Genomic DNA, 18,613 nt, shown 5'->3' with positions numbered 1-18,613 from the left:
CTTGTTATCTCAGATCCTCCAGCATCTGCAGTTCCTACTATCCTCTGTGTCTGGATCTTGTTAATTTGACCATGGTCTGCTTCAATACCCGAGGAGTAATGAGTGGTGCTGAATATTGTGCAATCATTAGTTAACATTCCCATTTGTGATCTTTATGTTATGAAGTTGTGTAGAGTTTTCGTGAATTGGAAGGCAGGAAGTTAGAATTTGTTGGTAAAAAGTGATTGTGGGAAAAACAGTGCGTCATCCCATTAAAGATGGTGTTTTTTCAGTGCTTAGAGTTAAAATGGATGTCTGACCAGCAGCTTGAAGTGCAGGTGCACAGAGAGCCCCCAAATGGAAACATTTTGTATTGAACAACCGAGCAGCATTTTTACCAAGACAACAAGTCTTTTCAATTCAGCCAATCAATTTAAATCAAGCACTTAAAAACCTCTTAAATTTAAATCTGATGGTGTTGACAACATTGAACCAATCTTACGTAAGAAATATTGTTATGTCATCATGGGCATAAAGATGAGGGCATTTGGAAAATCGGAGTGAGCCAACTGCCGAAGAGACAATACCTTTTAGCTCTGAGAAAGTATCACCTAATTAAAAGGTACCAGGGCATTTCTAGCTAAAAGTCCTCACAGAAGCAATTACAGTGAAAAACGTCCCTGAGAGCAGAGTCAGCAAAAGAAAGGCATTTGTGACGTGAGATTGACGGGAGAAAGGCTGAAGAAGGCAGAATGTTCCAGAAGACAGTCCAGACAAACCCAGTTCTAACCTGTTTGCTAATTCTAACAGTATATCCTTCCTCTGTTTTTCTAAACTTTCTTTGGGAAGCATCTGTAAACCCCAGAGCCTCTTTAGCAAAGTTAAAAGTCATTCCCCTCACTTTTAATTTAAACAGATTTTTCTCACTTAAGATCAGGAACACTAATCCTTAAGTCTGTTTAAATCTGTCCAAATCCATTCAGATCCATTTAGATCCCATACATGGACTGGCCAGATCCCGGACTTGAGCCCCAAAGCTGTTACGAAGGGGAGGAAGGTTGAACCCCTCTGATAATTAAACCAAAACACAAGCCCCAATATGTTATGATGGGAGTAGAGGTTCCCTTCCAATAATTAAATCCAAAAATTCCACAGAAGTTTGCCTTGTCCCTCATAATCTGTTAAGAGTGGTTAAAAGAGAGAAAATCCCTGATCTCCACTTTATAAGTCACAAGTAACAATTTATTTATTTAACCCTAACAATGAACAAATTAACAAAATTACTAACAAGCTGAACAATTCCGCCCTAAGTACCCAAATTGAACTAAATTCTACTGGAATACTGTTCAAATAAACAAGTCCCACTTATATAAACCCAAATAATAAGACAACAATACATTAAAACTTAATCTCTCCAACTTCTCACAGAATGTCTCTTCTAGAACACTGCCTTCTGTTGATCTCACACCACAAGCACCTTTCTTCCGCTGATTCTGTAAGGGATATTTTCTCAGTGAAGACTCTTAGCCAGAAGTGCCAGGGTGGTACCTTTTATGAACAGGATAGTGCTTTCTTGAGAGAGCTAGGTGCTTATTTTTCAGATGGCGGTTCACTCTCAGCCCCTCTCCTTATGTACCTTGGATGACGTATCAATTTTCTTGCATTAGCATTGGTCTGAGGTTGTCAAAACCATCAGATTTAAATTCATTTGGCTTTCAGTCACTAAGTGCTTGGCTGATTCCAGTTCATTGCCAAAACCCCAAAACAAGCCTAAGGTTTCTAGTCTCTAAGCCAGATCGATACATGTTTCCATTTTATGACTGGCTGTACATCTTCAACTACATACAGACTTTTTTTTGTATAAATCTCTAAACTTAGAAAAGCACTTTATCTCTTAAAGGGACCATGCACTCTAGACAACTTCGTAACAATAGTGACTTTCATCACTTTAGACCCCTTTGAGATTTCTCCATTTTAGAGGCCAGTGGAATTCCCACAAATATGCCTGATGATTGACAGCATGTTACAAAATTCAATAAACTCTTTGCGGGGTGGTACAGTAGTCCAGTGGTTAGCACTGGTGCCGTACAGCACCAGGGGCCCAAGTTTGTTCCAGCCTCAGGCAACTGTCTGTGTGGAGTTTGCATGTTCTGTCCTCATCTGCTTGGGTTTCCTCCCACAGCCGAGATGTGCAGGTTAGTTGAATTGGCTGTGCTAAATTGCCCTGTAGTGTTCGGGATGTGCAGGCTAAGTGAGTTAACTATGGTAAATGTGGGGTTACAGGGATAGAGTGGGATGCTCGTCAGAGGGTCGGTGCAGACTCAATGGTTCGAATGGCCTCTATCTGTGCTGTAGAGATTCTGTTGATTTTATAAAGTCATTAAATACTCTTTCTCAACTTTGTAACTAGTCCTTCAATATTTGCAAAGAGCCCCCTTCACTCACTACCTGTTCCAGCCCAAAGACTGTTAGTACTTATTTGTTTATTGATTAGGAAGACGAAATGTTTCTTTAAAATCAGCCTGAGATGGACAACACTCAATATTGATGACTGTTCGTAGGATGTAAGAGCAGAAACTGAGATGCCACAAGCAATTTGGGTCATTAATTATTTGTGCTGTGAGCTGTCACTCTGTTGAGACATGGGAATGGGTAATTGGGTGAAGTGATTCTTCACATTCACCCTCTCGTATCCCTGAAGGAAAAATCAGTGGAATAGAAGAGAGGAAGGAACTCCTGAACTGCTAAAACTGTTCTGAAGTGGACCAGTTTGACTTGGAACTTCACTCACCATTTAAGAGGCTTTAAGATCACCCATTTTTGTGCAGCCAGTGAAGAATATACACTTTTATACTGTCCTTTAGCAGAGTGAGGAAGTCAGTTTTTGTTGTTTGTTCTTTAATTTCCAATTTAGAATGGCTCAATAATGCTGATGATTTATGGCATTGAGCATTGCTGTTTCTGTCATATGTTTGACTCCTTGCTATTGGCAAAAGCTTCTGTTTTCCAGTTAATCATATTTTTCTTTGCTCATCTTTCTGAGCTGCCTGATTCAAGGCTACTTCTTGTCCTTAGTTCCCCAAACAGAAAGGTTGATCTCTAATTAAAATTGGCAGTTAATTTTCATTTCTTGCCTTGCTTATCCACTGCTTTGATACAAGATGAGATTGTTGATTAATACGTTATGAAATCCTTACATGTGGAATGTTTGCCATCTAGTGGTTGGAGACCAAAAAACTGCAGATGCTGGAATACAAGATAGACAAGCAGGAGGCTGGAAGAACACGGCAAGCCAGGCAACATCTGGACTCAGTCCTGAAGAAGAGTTATACCTGTAATGTTCGCTGCTCCTTTCCTTCAGATGCTGCCTGGCTTGCTGTGTTCTTCCAGCCTCCTGTTTGTCTGCCATCTAGTGGTGGTTGTTAGCGTCTGCAGAACATGACAACTTCTATAAATAAGGCCCAAGCCTATTGTTTGGATTTCTCCAAATTGAATGCGACCAGTTTACTGCAACAAGTTACATTTTGGGAATGTTACTATCTGCTCTGTTAAAGAAATCTTGAAATGATGAAGGCTTTCTAGCAGCACTATCTCAGATGAGTGTGTAAAATAAATTGATCAAGATGTTGAGTAGTAATGAAAGCCAGTTCCTGAAATTAAGGCTTCAGACATGTGCCTAGCTTTTTTACTGCTCTTTGGCATGAATTGTACATGATGCAAATTCTCCTTTTGAGTGCACATTGACAACAATTAATAAAGTTAAATTAAACAAATGGCTGACAGATCTATAAAACAAAGAACCGCAATCACTGAAGATCTGAACAAGAACTGAAATTCCTAGAGAAATTCAGCATGTCTGGCAAAAACTGTGGAGAGAAAGTAGAATTTTGAGTCCAGTGACTTCCTTCAGAACGGATAGTAGTTAGGAAGAGGTATATGCTCAACACAGGGGGATGCCACCAACAGACATACAATCCCCTTCCCTCTCTAGTCAGCATTTCATGGGGTCTATTCCTTCTGGGACACCCTCGTCCACTCTTCCAGTCCTAACACCCCTCTCACCATCTCTGAACCTTCCCATGCAAGCACAGAAGGAGCAACACTTCCCATTTACCTCCACTTTCCAAAGCTCCAGGCTCACCTTCCAGATGAAGCAGTGATTCACCTGCACATCACTGAATCTAGTCTACTCTATTCGCTGCTCTCAATGTGGTCACAGCAACGCTGGGGAGACAAACGCAGATTGGGTCCCCGTTTTATGGAACACCTAGGTTCTGTCCGTAAAAATGACCCCAAGTTTCCAGCTGCCTGTCACTTCAACACACTACCCTGTTCCCTGGCCAACATCTGTCTTGGGCCTGCTACAGTGCTCCAGTGAGGCTCAGCAGAAGCTGGAAAAACCGCATCTCATTTCCCACTTGGGGACTCTGCAGCCTTCAGGATTCAACATAGAGTTCAATAATTTTAGAATATGAACACCGCCTCCCATGTCCTTTACCCATCCCCACACCCAGGCCCTGTCATGACACAGGCTGCTTTCAACAGAGCCAACCCATTTTCATCTACTAATGGTCCCTATTATCAGGTTTTCTCCTTCCCTGGCTTACTACTATTCACCCCTTTATCTGCCTAACTGATTTTTGCTCTCTCCTGGCTATGTCTCCACATATCTGCTTTACTCCTTTTTCCAACTGACCCATCTACAGTATATATACCACCTAGCTGCCATCATTTCTGAAGAAGAAATGTTAATATAGCTTTCTCCCCACAAATGCTGCCAGATGTGCTGAGTTTCACCAGCAGTTTCTGGTTTTTGTTTCAGATCTTCATCATCTGCAGTTCTTTGTTTCTGTGTTCTAAAATAAAATGCTGTGAATGGTGAATATCTGAAGTAAATGCTGAAATGATTATAGGGTCAAGGGTATATCTGTGGAGAGAGTAAAGATCAGTATTTCATTTTGGTCTTTGATTAGAACTGCCCATCAAACAGTCTTCGACCTGAAACATTGACTCTGGTCCTCTCTCCATAGGTGCTGCCTGATTTTTTGAGTATTTTCAGCGCTTTCTGTTTTCACTTAAAATCTACTGAACTTTACCCTGAAAATGCCCTTTTGATTTTTTAAAAGAAAGTACTGGTTAGGCCAGCATATATTGCCCATCCTGAATTGCCCTTGAGAATGTGGTGGTGAGATGCCTTGAATCAATGTCATCTGTATGGTCTTGCTACACCCACAACGCTAATCAGAAGGCAGTTCTGGGATTTTGAACTCTGTTGTCAAGGATGATTTTTGTGTCATTGTGCAGTTTCAAATGTATGAAAATTGAAGACAATTAACCATCTCAATGTCACAAGATTCTGAGGACACCCTCCCAAAATTTTTTTAATTTAATTTTTAAATCATTCAAGGTAGGGTCTACAATGGCTCTATTTCACCCTGTCAATATCTGAGTAGGACATGAACTGACATGGATGACAAATGTAAGTGCAAGAAGGAAATGTTCAAAATCCAACTCCCCTTTCCACGCAGTAAAGTCTGCACCTCTCTGGTCCCCTCCCAATCATTCATAAACTGACAATCATTTTATGAAGAAAAAGAAATGTGTGTAGAAGCTGTTTAGTGCCTTTATTCTTCTGAAGCTCGTTGTCCAGATCAACGTGGTTAAATTTACAAGCTGTTCGTTATATCGTGTCTCAGAAATCCTGGGTGTGGAGCAAAATAAGAATAAATCAAAGAGTGTCCATCACTGTATGTGATTTAAATTTGTATATACTCCATTCCCTTGCCATCGTGTCCTACCTGTGTATAGTCATAGAGTAATACAGCATAGGAATAGGCCTTTCGGACCAAACTGGTCCATGCTGGCCATGGTACCCACTCAGCTAGTTCCAATTGCCTGCATTTGGTCCATATCCCTCTCAACCCTTCCCATCCGCACATCTAATCCAGATGTCTTTAAAATGTTGCTATTGGACCTGCCTCAACCACTTTCTCGGCAGCCCATTCCATATACACACCCGTCAAGTCCTTAAATCTTTTGCCTGTCATGTTAAATTAGTAGTTTCTTCAATTTTAGGAGAATTTTTATGTTTAAATGTTTTAAGGTCTACTTCCCCCGTCCTCCGCTGCAAGGCAGAGAGAGAGGACTCCTATACCTACCATCTTACCCAATGCAAGTTGCCCAAAATGATTATGTTCCCCTGCCTACTCAACATTCCTCCAAAGTGATGGCACTGAGATTGTGAGACATGAGTGGCTGTGGAACCTGTGTCTCATCTGTGGTGTTATTTGCAGGTGTTGCTGGCTAGGCCAGCATTTGGTTATCTCAAATTGCCCAGCACCAAGAGTCAACCACATGCAGTGGATCTGACTTCACATGTAAGCCAGACCAGGTGAAGACAGCAGTTTCCTTCCCTGAAGGACATTAGTGAATTAGGTTTTTTCCTAATAATTGATAATGATATCATTTAGACTCTTAATTGAAGATTTTTTTTATTGAATTCAAAGTTCATAGTCTGCCATGGCAGGATTCAAATCCAGGACCCAAGAATGTTATCTCAATCTCTGGGTTAATAGGCCATCACCTCCCTAATGTGAGTAAGACTGTCTGGTCCCTGCAGCCTGCTCCATTCAATTTGATGATGGCCAATCCTCATATTCACTTTTCTGTCTTCTCCCCACAACCCTTGATTCTCCTGCTCAAGAATCTATCTGTCTCAGTCTTAAATATACACAAGGATTCTGTGCCCACTGATCTCTGTGGCAAAGAATTCCAAAGAGGGACAGCCCTTTGAGAGAAGAAATTCCTTCTCATCTCAGTTTTAAATCAGTGCCCCTTCATTCTGAGACTATGCCCCTTACTCCTTGACAATCTCATGAAGGGAAACGTCCTCTCAGCATTTACCTTGTCAAGCTTCTTAAGAATCCAACATAATTCAATCATATCATCTCTCATTCTTAATTCCAGTGAGTACAACTCCAACCTGTTCACCCTTTGTTTATAAGGCAATCTTTCCATACTGTTCTGAGGAAGGATCATCAGACCCGAAACTTTGACTCTCTTTTTTTCCTTCACAGATGCTGCCAGACCTCCTGAGCTTTTCCAGCAACTTTGTTTTTGTTCCTTTCCATACTAGGATCATTTTAGTGAACCTTCTCTGAAATGCCTCCCATCTTTGCTTAAGTAAGGGGACCAAAACTGTTCACCATACTTCAGATCTGGTCTGACTGGCATCTTGTATATTTTGAAGTAAGAATTCCCTACTTTTATATTCCAAACGCATTGATTTAAAGGCCAGCATTCTATTAGCTTTCCTCATTATCTGCACCTGTGTGCTAGCTCTCTGTATTTATGCACAAGTACCCCCAAGTCCCTTTTGTGTTGCAGCTCATTGCAAATTTCTCCATTTAAATAATTTTTTCTTTCATTCAGCCTTCCAAAACAAACAACTTGGCAATTTCCCATATACTTCATTTGCCAACTTTCTGCCTACTTGTTTAACCTATCTATATCTCTCTGTAAATTGTTTGTATCCTCACAACCTGCCTTTCCACCTATTTGTGTTACCAGCAAATTTGGCTATGGTACGTTCACTTCCTTCCTCCAAGTTATTAATATGAGTCATTAATATGATCATACTGACACATGTAAGTTGATAGAAGCAATAAACCACGATGTCAAATATCTTCACCACAAAGACTACAATGGTTCAAGGGCACAAATTGTCACCATCTTCATGAAAGCAATCATGATGGCAATAAATGCTGGCCTGACCAGTGAGGTACACAATCCCATGGATGAATAAAAGAAAATACATTGAAAATAAGGTATGGCACATGCAAGTAGTAGGTTTTATGTCATCTGATCCTTTCTCTACCCATTAACCATCAGATGTATTTGTAATTCTAAGGGCATCATGAACTGAAGGTCTAGACTTTATTAGTGAGCAATTGTTGATTTTATTAATTTTCTGTAATTCTGTACACTATTACAGAAGATAGAGGTCACAGACAAAGGTGGCTTACTGTTCTTTGCACAGAATGTGGAATGGCTGTATTTAGAAATGTTAATTGTCATTTGCTAGCAGTAAGTGTGTTCTGAGGAGAGAAGCAGTAATTAGCTTGTATTAAAATGCGTGAAATCTTTTGCATAGGTTGGCAGGAATAGCACTTCTGTACCTGGAACAAGAAGAGGCGTTTTGGTGTCTAGTTGCTATTACAGAGTGTTTTATGACTCCAGACTATTATACAAAGAACCTGATCGGGTCGCAGGTGAGATCATTACACAATTGTTATTCTCCTTTCTAATTTAGTTTACCATTGGTACATTTCTGCAGTGGATGTATAAATGAGGCCAGAGCAAAGGTGAAACAGTTCCTGACTTCCTCCATTTTTCAGTGACCAGAGACACCTGTCAGTGTCATGCCACCCACCGAAAGTATCATTAAATAGTATCCAAAGGCTGTAAGTACTGCAAATGCTGGAAATTTGAAATCATCACAGGATGCTGGTGAAATTCAGCAGGTCTGTGCAGGGAGAAACAGAAACATTTTCAAGTCTGGTATGAATCTTCAGACAAATAGTGTCTGTTGTGACTCTTTGAGTAGCAGAATATTCTACAGGGAAAGGGACTGAGCCAGAAGTTGTGCTGCACATCAGTACCAACAACATAGGACCTCAATACCTGTCCTCTCTAACAGGCAGTTTTCAGGAGCTAGGAGGGGATGTGTAAGAAGGAGGACCTCAATGATTGCAATCTCTGTGTAACTCCCAATGCCGCACATTAGCCAGAGTAGCAATAGGAGGCAGTGCAGGATCACTGGACAGCTTGAAGCATAGTGTAGAAGGGAGGGCTTCACAGTCTTGGGACAGTGGGACCAGTTCTGATGGAAGATACCTATTGAAAAGGAATAGCTGCTGCTCAACATGACATGGGACCAGCATCCTTGTGGGGAAAGTCACTTGAAGGTAAAGTCACCATAGCCCTACTGGACCATAGGAGTATAATTAGAGAAACGGCTGAAAATGGTTAAACCTGAGTATTACGACACCTTGGGTGAGGAGAGAAGTTGAGAAAGAGACACCTTCGTGGTAGCTTCAGCCAATGCAGGAGTTGAACACAGGCTGTTGGCTGCATCACAAAGCAGCCATCTAGCCAACTGAACTAACCGACCCCTAAAGGTCATCTTGTGGTTGGGAAGGGTTCAAACTAAGTTGACGGGTTGGACTCCAGTACATACAAATAAGAAAAAAGAGGAATAAGGTATGTAAAACAAAAGTGTTGGACTGTATTAGAGAAAATAGTACCATATTTTTAAGAAATAGACTAAAATGGACTACAGGGAATGAAAAAATTTGTGAAGAGTCCCTGTAAAATGCTGACCAGGGAAGGGAGGGGAACATATGTCTGGTGGTGGCATTCTGCTGGAGATGCTGGAAATGGTGGCTCATGGTAATTTGGATGTGGATGCTGGTGGGTTGGAAAGTGAGTACTGGGGACTCTATCACTGTGGGAAGTGAAGGTGCAAGGGCAGAAGTTTGGGACGTAGATCGGATATGTCTGAGGGCCCCGTCCACCTTAGTGCAGGGAATCATTGATTGAGGACAAAGAAGGACTTTTCTGAGGTCCACCCTGCAGAAGATGGCAACATCAGAACAGATGCAACAGATTCAGAGAAACTAGGAGAGTGGAATCAAGTCTTTACAGGAAGCAAGGTATGAGGACGTGTAGTCCAGGTAACTGTGGAAGTCAGTGATCTTGTAGTGACACTAGAGGGTCAGCACAAGTTGGAAGAATGACATCTCATTTTCCGCTTGAGCACCCTGCAGCTTTCCTGGTTCCGTTGAGTTCAATAATTGTATAACCTCCGTCGTTTACACATCTCCACACCCCTATTCCTGTCATGGTATGGCTGCTTTCAGCACAGCCAACTCATTTTCACTTGTGGGCTCCATTATCAGTTGTTCTTTTTCCCTGGTTTACTATAATGTATCCCTCTATCCCTGCCTAACCTATACTTTCTTGCTGTCTTGTTTGGCTCCATCTTCACCTATTTGCTGAGAGATCTGTGAAACGCCACCCCTCCACCCAGCCTTCAGTATATTTACTACCTTTTCCTAACTACTAACTGTTCTGAAGATGGGTCACTGGATCTGAAAAGTTAACTCTGCTTTGTCTCCACAGATGTTGCAGACCTGCTGAGTTTCTCCAGCTATTTCTGTTTTTGTTTCAGCTATTTCTAGGATCTTGTGTATAAATTGGCAGCACTTCAAAATGAACATTTTTTTGCAATGGAGTGTTTTAAATATCTTGAGGGCATGAAAAATGCTCAATGTAAATGTAAGCTTTCCTTTAGACTTGAAATTGTCCCCTTCTCTACACTAGGTTGACCAGCGAGTACTGAAAGACTTGCTAAGCGAGAAGCTGCCACGATTACACGCTCACTTTGAACAGTACAAGGTCGATTTCTCACTCATCACCTTTAACTGGTTTCTCGTGGTATTTGTGGATAGTGTTGTCAGTGACATCATGTTCCGTATCTGGGATTCATTCCTGTATGAAGGTCCAAAGGTAGAGTCTCTAATTCTCTCTTTTAAATAGTCATCTTTTCCTGTAAAGGGCGGCACAGTGGCTCAGTGATTAACACTGCTGCTTCACAGCGCCAGGGACCCAGGTTCGATTCCATCCTCGGGTGACTGTGTGGAGTTTCCACATTCTCCCCGTGTCTGCGTGGGTTTCCTCTGGGTGCTCCAGTTTCCTCCCTCAGTCCAAAGGTGTGCAGGCTAGGTGGATTGGCCATGCTAAATTTCCCATAGTGTTCAGGGATGTGTAGATTAGGTGGGTTATAGAGGGATGGGTCTGGGTCTGGGTCAGTGTGGACTTGTTGGGCCGAAGGGCCTGTTTCCACACTGTAAGGATTCTATTATTCTATGATTCAAATCTTTGGGTTTAGAGTAATGTGGCTGGAATGTCTACTTTCTGTATTCATTGTAACTGCTGATAATATTTATGATCCTTACAGAAATTTCAAATCAAGAATTAAATTACTTTAGAACAGGTAGTGAACCTTATACAAACTTGACTTTATCTTGGTGTAACACTTTGGTATAATCGTCATTTTCATTGATCATTTTTAAAGCATTAATTTTTAAACTAATTTTAATTACGATGTTGCTAATTTTGGTGGTCATCTGGAACACAAGCTGTTTACTTGTTTATTTGGTTAAATCACTTTCTGCATAAATGCAGGTTATATTTCGCTATGCACTTGCAGTCTTCAAATTCAAGGAGGACGAGTTTCTGAAGCTTCAGGATAATATGTCCATATTCAAGTATTTGAGATACTTCACCCATACTATTCTTGATGCAAGGTAAGTTTAGTGCTACTAACCCCAATACAAATGTCCTGAGCTGATTATGAATCCTGATTATGTTCTTTTCCCTCGCTTATTGCTGCCATACCCTTCTAAAATAATGCATGCTTAATGTTCAATCGCTATACAAGCTATGTCACCTCTCATTTACAATTTTTTAAAACTCTTTAGTGGGCAGTGCAAACATTTGTTATCCATCTTTAATTGTCCTTGAACTGAGTGGCTTGCTAGGGCCGTTTCAGGGGACAGTTGAGAGTTGTGGGTCTGGAGTGACAGGTAGGCCAGACTATTCTGAAGAAGTCACTGGACCCGAAATGTTAACTCTGCTTTCTCTCTGCAGATGCTGCCAGACCTGCCGAGATTTTGCAGCAATTTTCGTTTTTGTGGCAGATTCCCTTTTGGATAATCAGTTGCTGAGTTTAGATTTCAATTCCAGACTTTATCAGTTGAATTTAAATTCTGTTAGCTGTCTTTGGATTATTAGTCCAATGATGATATCACAGTGTGACTAGCAGCCTGGTGTCACCAATTTGCTGGTACCATGTGCTTCTTGAAGTTGAATTTTCACCTAGGCATTATCTTGCCTACGGTGCAAAATTGGTATCTTGTTGTACTTATAGCCATGGCAACCCGGCATCAACATTGAGCCCTTTCTTCCCCCTCAGCTCCTTCTGTTTCCTTGCTCCAGCATCCCTCTTAATCTTTCGCAATACATTCTCCCGTAGGCCACTGGTGGCCCATCCTTCAGTCTCCACACCTGTGTGTTCTAGAGCATGCTTTCTAACTCCTCCACCTCTCCTCCACACAGGGTTTCAAATGTGTCTTCAGAACCTAGGAATCAGGAAGTCATCTTCCTTAATTTTATTCCCTCCTTAGGGTCCCTTACTCTAAAATGTCGCATGGCATTGTTTCATTCTTTTGTTGAATGTGAGCCATGCATTTATTGTTCATCCCCGATTTCCAGTGAAGATGAGGCAGTAGCCATCTTCTTGAAACTGCAGTCCATGGTGTGTATGAACACTGAGACTACTGTTAATACAGCAATTCCAGGATACGAATGCAGTGATAGCAAAGGAATAAGGATTTGTTTCCAGATCAAGATGGTGCACGATCTGGCGAGCTTGCAGGGACTGTTGCTCACATACATTGCTGCCCTTGTCCTTGTAGGTGATAAAGGTCACTAGTTGGAAGGTGCTGTCAAAGGTGTCTTGATGTGTTATTGCAGTGCATCACGCCACTGTGCATTGGTGGTAGATGGGATGCCAATCACACAAGCTGCTTTGTTCTGGATGGTGTCAAGCTTCTGAGTGTTGTTGGAGCTGCACTAATCAAGGCAAGTATTCCATCACGCTCCTAACTTGTGCTTTGTAGATGCTGCACAGGCTTTAAGGAGTCAGGAGGTGAGTTACGTGCAGCAGAATACATAACTTGTTACCTCACTGTGTATTTAATGGCTGGTCTTGTAAAGTTTCTGGACAATGGGCACCCCCAGGATAGCTGGTGAAAGATTTAGCATTGGTATTGCTGTTGAATGGCAAAGGTGATTCTGTCTTGTTGGAGAGTAGTGTGCATGCTCCTTTGCTGAGTATATTTAAGATTGGGATAGACATATGTTAGTCTATGTGAATTGAGGGATGTGGGGAGTGGGCAGGAATGGAGACTTGTAGCCCAAAATCAACCATAATTTATAAAGTTTTGGCAAAGATTTGTAGCTCGGGTTGTGGGTGAGGTTGTTGACTTTCTTGCCGAGCTGGCTTGTTTTCATTCAGACATTTCGTCACCATGCTGGGTGACATCATCAGCGGAGCCTCTGATGAAGTGATATTATTCTATAATGCTTGGAATTTATACTGTCTGGTCTGTTATGGTGAGTACGTCATTTCCGGTCGGTTTTGATCTGAATGGGTTTGTATATGGGGTCCAATTCTATGTTTGTTGATTGCATTATGGGTGGAGAACCATACCCGTAGGAATTCCCATGTGTGTCTATGTTTGGCTTGGGCTATTATAGTTACCTTGTCCCAGTTAAACTGATGGCCTTCATTGTCTGAGTGTACAGATATTAAGGAGAGTTTGTCATGCCGTTTTGCTGCTAGCTGATGTTCATGTATTCTGATGGCTAGTTTCCTTCCTGTCTGTCCATTGTAATGTTTGTGGCAGTCATTGCATGGTATTTTGTAAACCACATTGGTTCTGTATGTGTGGGAATATAGAATTGGACCCCTACACAAACCCATACACTACTCATCATAACGGATCAGACAGTATAAATTCCAAGCGGAATGGAATAACATAGCTTCATTGGAGGCTGCACTGATGATGTCACCTAGCAAGGTGATGAAACGTTTGAACGAAAACAAGCCAGCTCGGCGAGCAAGTCAACATCATCAGCCATAATTGTATTTAATAGTAGAGCTGGCTCTGAATTAACTTTACCTGCTCTTTTTCTTATGTTCTTGGGCTACAAGATGTCTGAAGGGGACACTACATCACGTGGTTATGGCATATAGAGTGGAGCCACCTAGGGCACCATCATCTTATGCAATGTGATGGAACACTCCCCACTTGCTTGGACAGTGCAGCTCCAACAACACTCAGGAAGCTTGATACTATTCAGAACAAAGCAATGCACTTGCTCAGTAGCAACAGTGTACTGTTTACAAGATGTACTGCAGAAATTCGACAAGGCTCCTTAGCATCTTCCAACATGGCAACTACCATCTACCATACAAGAGCAGCAGATACACTGTTTGAGTCAAAGTTTTGGAACTCTCTCCTTAACAGAATTATGGGTCTGCATACCTCAAATAGACTGTAGTAGTTTACAAGGGCAATTTATCACCACCTTCTTGAGGGCAGTTAGTGATCAGCAATAAATGTTGGCTTGGCCAGATATGCCCACGTTCCCTGAATTACTGTTTTAAAAACAACTAGCTGCTGGAATAGATTTCGGCATCCAACTAGAGTAATCCATTCACAATATATTTTTGTACTTCAGGCCAATCCGATTAGTTAAACTATTCAATGTACACTGTCAGTTTTAGAGCTTGAATAATTTAAACTCAATCCCAATGTTAATTAGTTTTGGGATTTTAACCACTTAAAGCAACAGGAGACAGTCTAGCACAGTAACTCAGGAAATGTTACTACATTATAAATATTATCTATTAAAGTAGGCCAGTGACTTCATGGGCATACTACGGGCTCTTGCTTTCTGGTTCAGCTTAGGGTGTTGGTCGACACCGGATCTCTCCCCCTCCAATGCTTCAAGGACCTTACACTCCTGATTGGAAGACAAATATCTACAAACTTCTTTCAAGCTTTGGTCACCAAGAGCTATTGTTTATTAACCCTTTCTAAGCCACAGGCATGATCAATCTTGATTGGTCCAGGGTAGGTGAGACCTGTAACTAATAGGTTTAAGGATGTTTGCTCAATCTCTAATTGGCTCTTAAAGGTGATGGACATTGACTGATGTCACCTCCCACTGTCTCCTGACTGGCTCCTTAAGATGCCAGTTCTCTAAGGGCCCATCCTCTTCATTATGTTTTGTTATAATTATTAAGATAAGGTAATAGTTTGAAATGTGATTTTTAATAAAGAGGTAAAGAAAAAAGGAAGCATTTGCTGTCAGGAGGTTTGTGCACTCCAAGGTTCTGTGCAAGGAGATAGGGGCATTGGCTTTCAATTCTGGAGGTCACTGCTGCATTTGGACCTTGGAAGCCCATGCAGTCAGTAAGAAAATTAGAGGGAACAATGGTAAGGACCCAGTGATTGATATCTTTAAGCTCATACTTAATCCTCGTTTAATGAGCAAAGTTCCCATTAAATCGGGTCATTTAATACCGTCATTTACTATTTTCTTTTGATTATTTGTTCTGCTTGGTTTGGGTTTTGCTGTGTTTGAATGCTTGGTAACAGTTCTGTGTTAGCCTTTATATAACAACTGATATAGAAGCTCAGTGTACTAATCTCTACAAATTTGTTATACGGGGTATGTTGAAGTCTAAAGGATTATTCAATTAAAAACTTAGACACATTGTTACAAAGTTAATTCTAATACAAAAATTACATTAACTTAAAATAAATTACAAGTGCACAACTACAGTTATGATTTCTTGATGAGCCAATGAGCCAGGAGCACAGCATCTCTGTCTTATTCAACCTCCGAACTCTGGATTTAAGCTAAACACAAATTAAACAGAGCCCTGTCATCCTTACAGCAATAACTCCAAAACTTTATCGTATAGTCTTCACTCTGTCCACAATCCCATTGTGCATTTCTTTATCAAATGAAGCTAAGTAACATGGTACAGTACCAAGATCTAAATTGGCTATACTTGGGGCTAAATGGCCTTCTCCTGCTCCTCATTCACATGTTAAAACTATAAAAAGTACTTAATCTCCGGGATGCTCCAAATTGCTTTACTGTCCATAAAGTAGTTTTGAAGTGTTGTCACTGTTTTAATGCAAGAAACTTGGCGGCCACTGTGTAAAGCAAGCCTGCGTTAACAACAAACTGGCTCCTGTGAACGATCAAGATGCACAGAATTCCTTGCTGTCCACTAGTAGCTTAACAAGGGAGCTCTATGACTGATGCTACATGATTGACCAGGAGTGGGGAATGGGGAAGGAGAATATTGGCAGGGTAGTGACAAAATGAAATGTTTCCCTAAAATTGTTTCCAAATTCCTAATTGATTTTTTTTTGTAGGAAACTTACTAACATTGCCTTTGTGGACATGAATCCTTTTCCAATGCGGCTGATCCATAGTCGCAGAACTTTCCACTTGGAGAAGGTACGCCAGGAGTTGAGTGAACTTGAAGCAATCCGCCAAGATTTTCTCCGGGAACGTGAAACTGCAACCCCCGACCGGAGGGATGTGATCAGTGATGATGATGAGGACACCTAAGTGCACTTGCAGTCCCATTTTAGGACTGAACAGCCTTTCTGGATCATGGAACCTGTAAGAATGGCCTAGAAACACACCTGGAATTTCCAGACTATCTACTTAGGAGTTTGAGTCCCAGGGCTATCTGGCATACTGAGCTGTTGGAGAACAGTTCCCTGGTTGTCAGCTCAGTCAGGTGGTGGCAGCTTTGATGAGGAGGGTGCTCCAACATGGATCACTGTTCCGTCCTTGTAAGGCTGTCCACCTTTTGACTGCTAAGTAAACCTGTATCAGTCATCTGCTTTCAATTGAATGTTGTAGAGAGGGGAATGGCTCTCTTTGGCAATTATTTTATATAAGAAAAACAGTTTCTTTTTGAGTTGCTTTTCATCCTCAAAGTAAACTTTGTCTTCCATCATGAAAGAAATATGCTGAGCATGTTTCCCTGTAAGTGCACATAATGGAAGATTGTGTCAAACTAACCTTCGGACTGACGATGGAAATGTGCCAGGTACCAGCACTTAGAACACTCGGCTTACTTTTTGCTCTTAGTAATGACAAAAAACTATCCCTTCTGGTTAGCCAGTCATGGGACCAATTACAATACAATAACAGTATTATTTGAAGATCCTGTCTTGTGTAATTTCTGATTGTCTGCATTGGCTTTGATCCTTACTTGTTTTTCATATCAGTATTTTGGGAAGCGGGCTTCCTTAACAACCAAAAATTATTTTGTATTAAATAAGGAGGAGGTAAAGACTTGCCTTGAAATAATTTTTACATTTGATTTTCCTTCCAAATAGTAGGGGAAAGGGAAAATATGCTCCTTGATGTAATTTAGCCTTGCTCAGACTATCAATTCACTAAAATCTTGGTGTTGATAAATCTTGAATTAAGCTTTGCCTCCATTGAGTATTCAGCTGAAGTATGATTCCATGTTTACACTCAGATGATCTTCATTGATCATTTAGAACATCAATCAGCCCATTTGGTTTCATTATGGATTGCAAATTTTCCTGTCTTATCACCTCTGCCTGCTTTTTGCAAAATTTCATTTGTAAATTCTGTAATCCACATTATCTGTCACAATCTCTTGAAGATTGTCTCCTCAGTTTACAATACTGACTGCACAGTGGAATTTGAAATGTTTTCACATTGGTTCATTTGTGAGACTTAAATTTTGTTTCTGTTTGTATTGCAATCGTGAATTGCCACTGGAAATTTAGACTGTGTAACTATCACTATAACATGACACTTCAGTTTGGTAAAACAACAAAACCCTGAATATCTTACCTGTAAACTGTGAATAGGTGGAAGCTCTCACCTTAACTCTCCTTCCACTGCAACAGCAAGGAAGGACAAAATATGGCATATTTTTAGATCCACACCAAGTTGAGTATTATTTTAGTGAAATGGGACCATATTTCAAAACACAATACTTGTTTCATGACTTTGAGTTGAGGTTGATGTGTACCAGACCAGGATTATTTTACACTTTTGATGTCTCATGCAAGTTTCGTCTCTGAGGTTAACCCTAATTTGACTGCAGGATGTTAGAAGAGCGTATAAGTACTTTTTGCTGGCTGTGGTCCTCTATAGTAAATGGTTATACAGTCTTTTGACTAGAAATTTTGCTACTTATATTTTCTTGAGAGAAATGTCGGAGCTGATTAAAAGCCTGAATGTCTGTAATCATATTGCTCTATCTCCAGTCCACAATCTTTGTGGGGTGAGTCCTAGCACCTGAAGAAAGCAGGAAAATATTTTGTTTATGCTGAACATTGACTTTTTTGATGTTGAAGTTTTGGGGTTCTGAACATTAAAGTGATTTTTCCACAATGAAGTGTCTCTTGAATTTATCATTTTTTTTTAAATAAGATCATGCTTCAGTTACCTGGTTTATTAGTACAGAATGTCCAATTTCTGCTGGATTTATGAAAAGGACAGGAACAGATTGTCCTTCAGAGTTCAACATCTTTGCACTGATGCTGTGTTCTGTTCTGACCACAGCAGGGAAAGTTGCAGTTTTGCTCAACATTTATTTCCCAATGGTTCTCCAAAAAAAAAGGCACTTTTAAAAAAGCAAGATAGCAGTTATATCAAACATTTTCCCTGAAAATAAGCTATTCAGCTTTTCTGTGCACCTCATTAACTTATGTGGGGTTGGACCATCTATAAAAATATACAGAGATGAAAATGGATGAGGCTTCAAATAGTATTCTACGAATTTGCACTTAAAATCAAAACATATCTGTGTGGAGAAAAACACTCTCCTCCTGCTGGCCTTTAGATTTGGTTACTTATCAGCATGAAATGGGACTGTTCGGAGGGTCTGCAGTATGATCAGGGACTGCCTGAGTGTGATTTATAC

At 40.8% G+C, this 18,613-nt stretch overlaps 1 protein-coding gene across 1 annotated transcript in view; it reads left to right on the top strand.

Annotated features, from left to right (window-relative positions):
- LOC109931476 (TBC1 domain family, member 2B) overlaps positions 1-18,085 on the top strand; it is a 154,202-nt gene extending 136,117 nt beyond the window's left edge. The window contains exons 6-9 of the mRNA XM_048617018.1: positions 8,130-8,249; positions 10,363-10,548; positions 11,227-11,348; positions 16,065-18,085. Of these exons, the coding sequence (XP_048472975.1) occupies positions 8,130-8,249; positions 10,363-10,548; positions 11,227-11,348; positions 16,065-16,263 (627 nt within the window). The 3' untranslated portion in view covers positions 16,264-18,085. The remainder of the gene's footprint in view (positions 1-8,129; positions 8,250-10,362; positions 10,549-11,226; positions 11,349-16,064) is intronic.
- The last annotated feature ends 528 nt before the right edge of the window (positions 18,086-18,613 follow it).

Source organism: Rhincodon typus, chromosome 36, assembly GCF_021869965.1.
Source record: "Rhincodon typus isolate 14 chromosome 36, sRhiTyp1.1, whole genome shotgun sequence".
Taxonomy (NCBI): domain Eukaryota; kingdom Metazoa; phylum Chordata; class Chondrichthyes; order Orectolobiformes; family Rhincodontidae; genus Rhincodon; species Rhincodon typus.
Note: the sequence above shows the minus strand (reverse complement) of the source record. Positions and strands in the feature narration are given on the sequence as shown.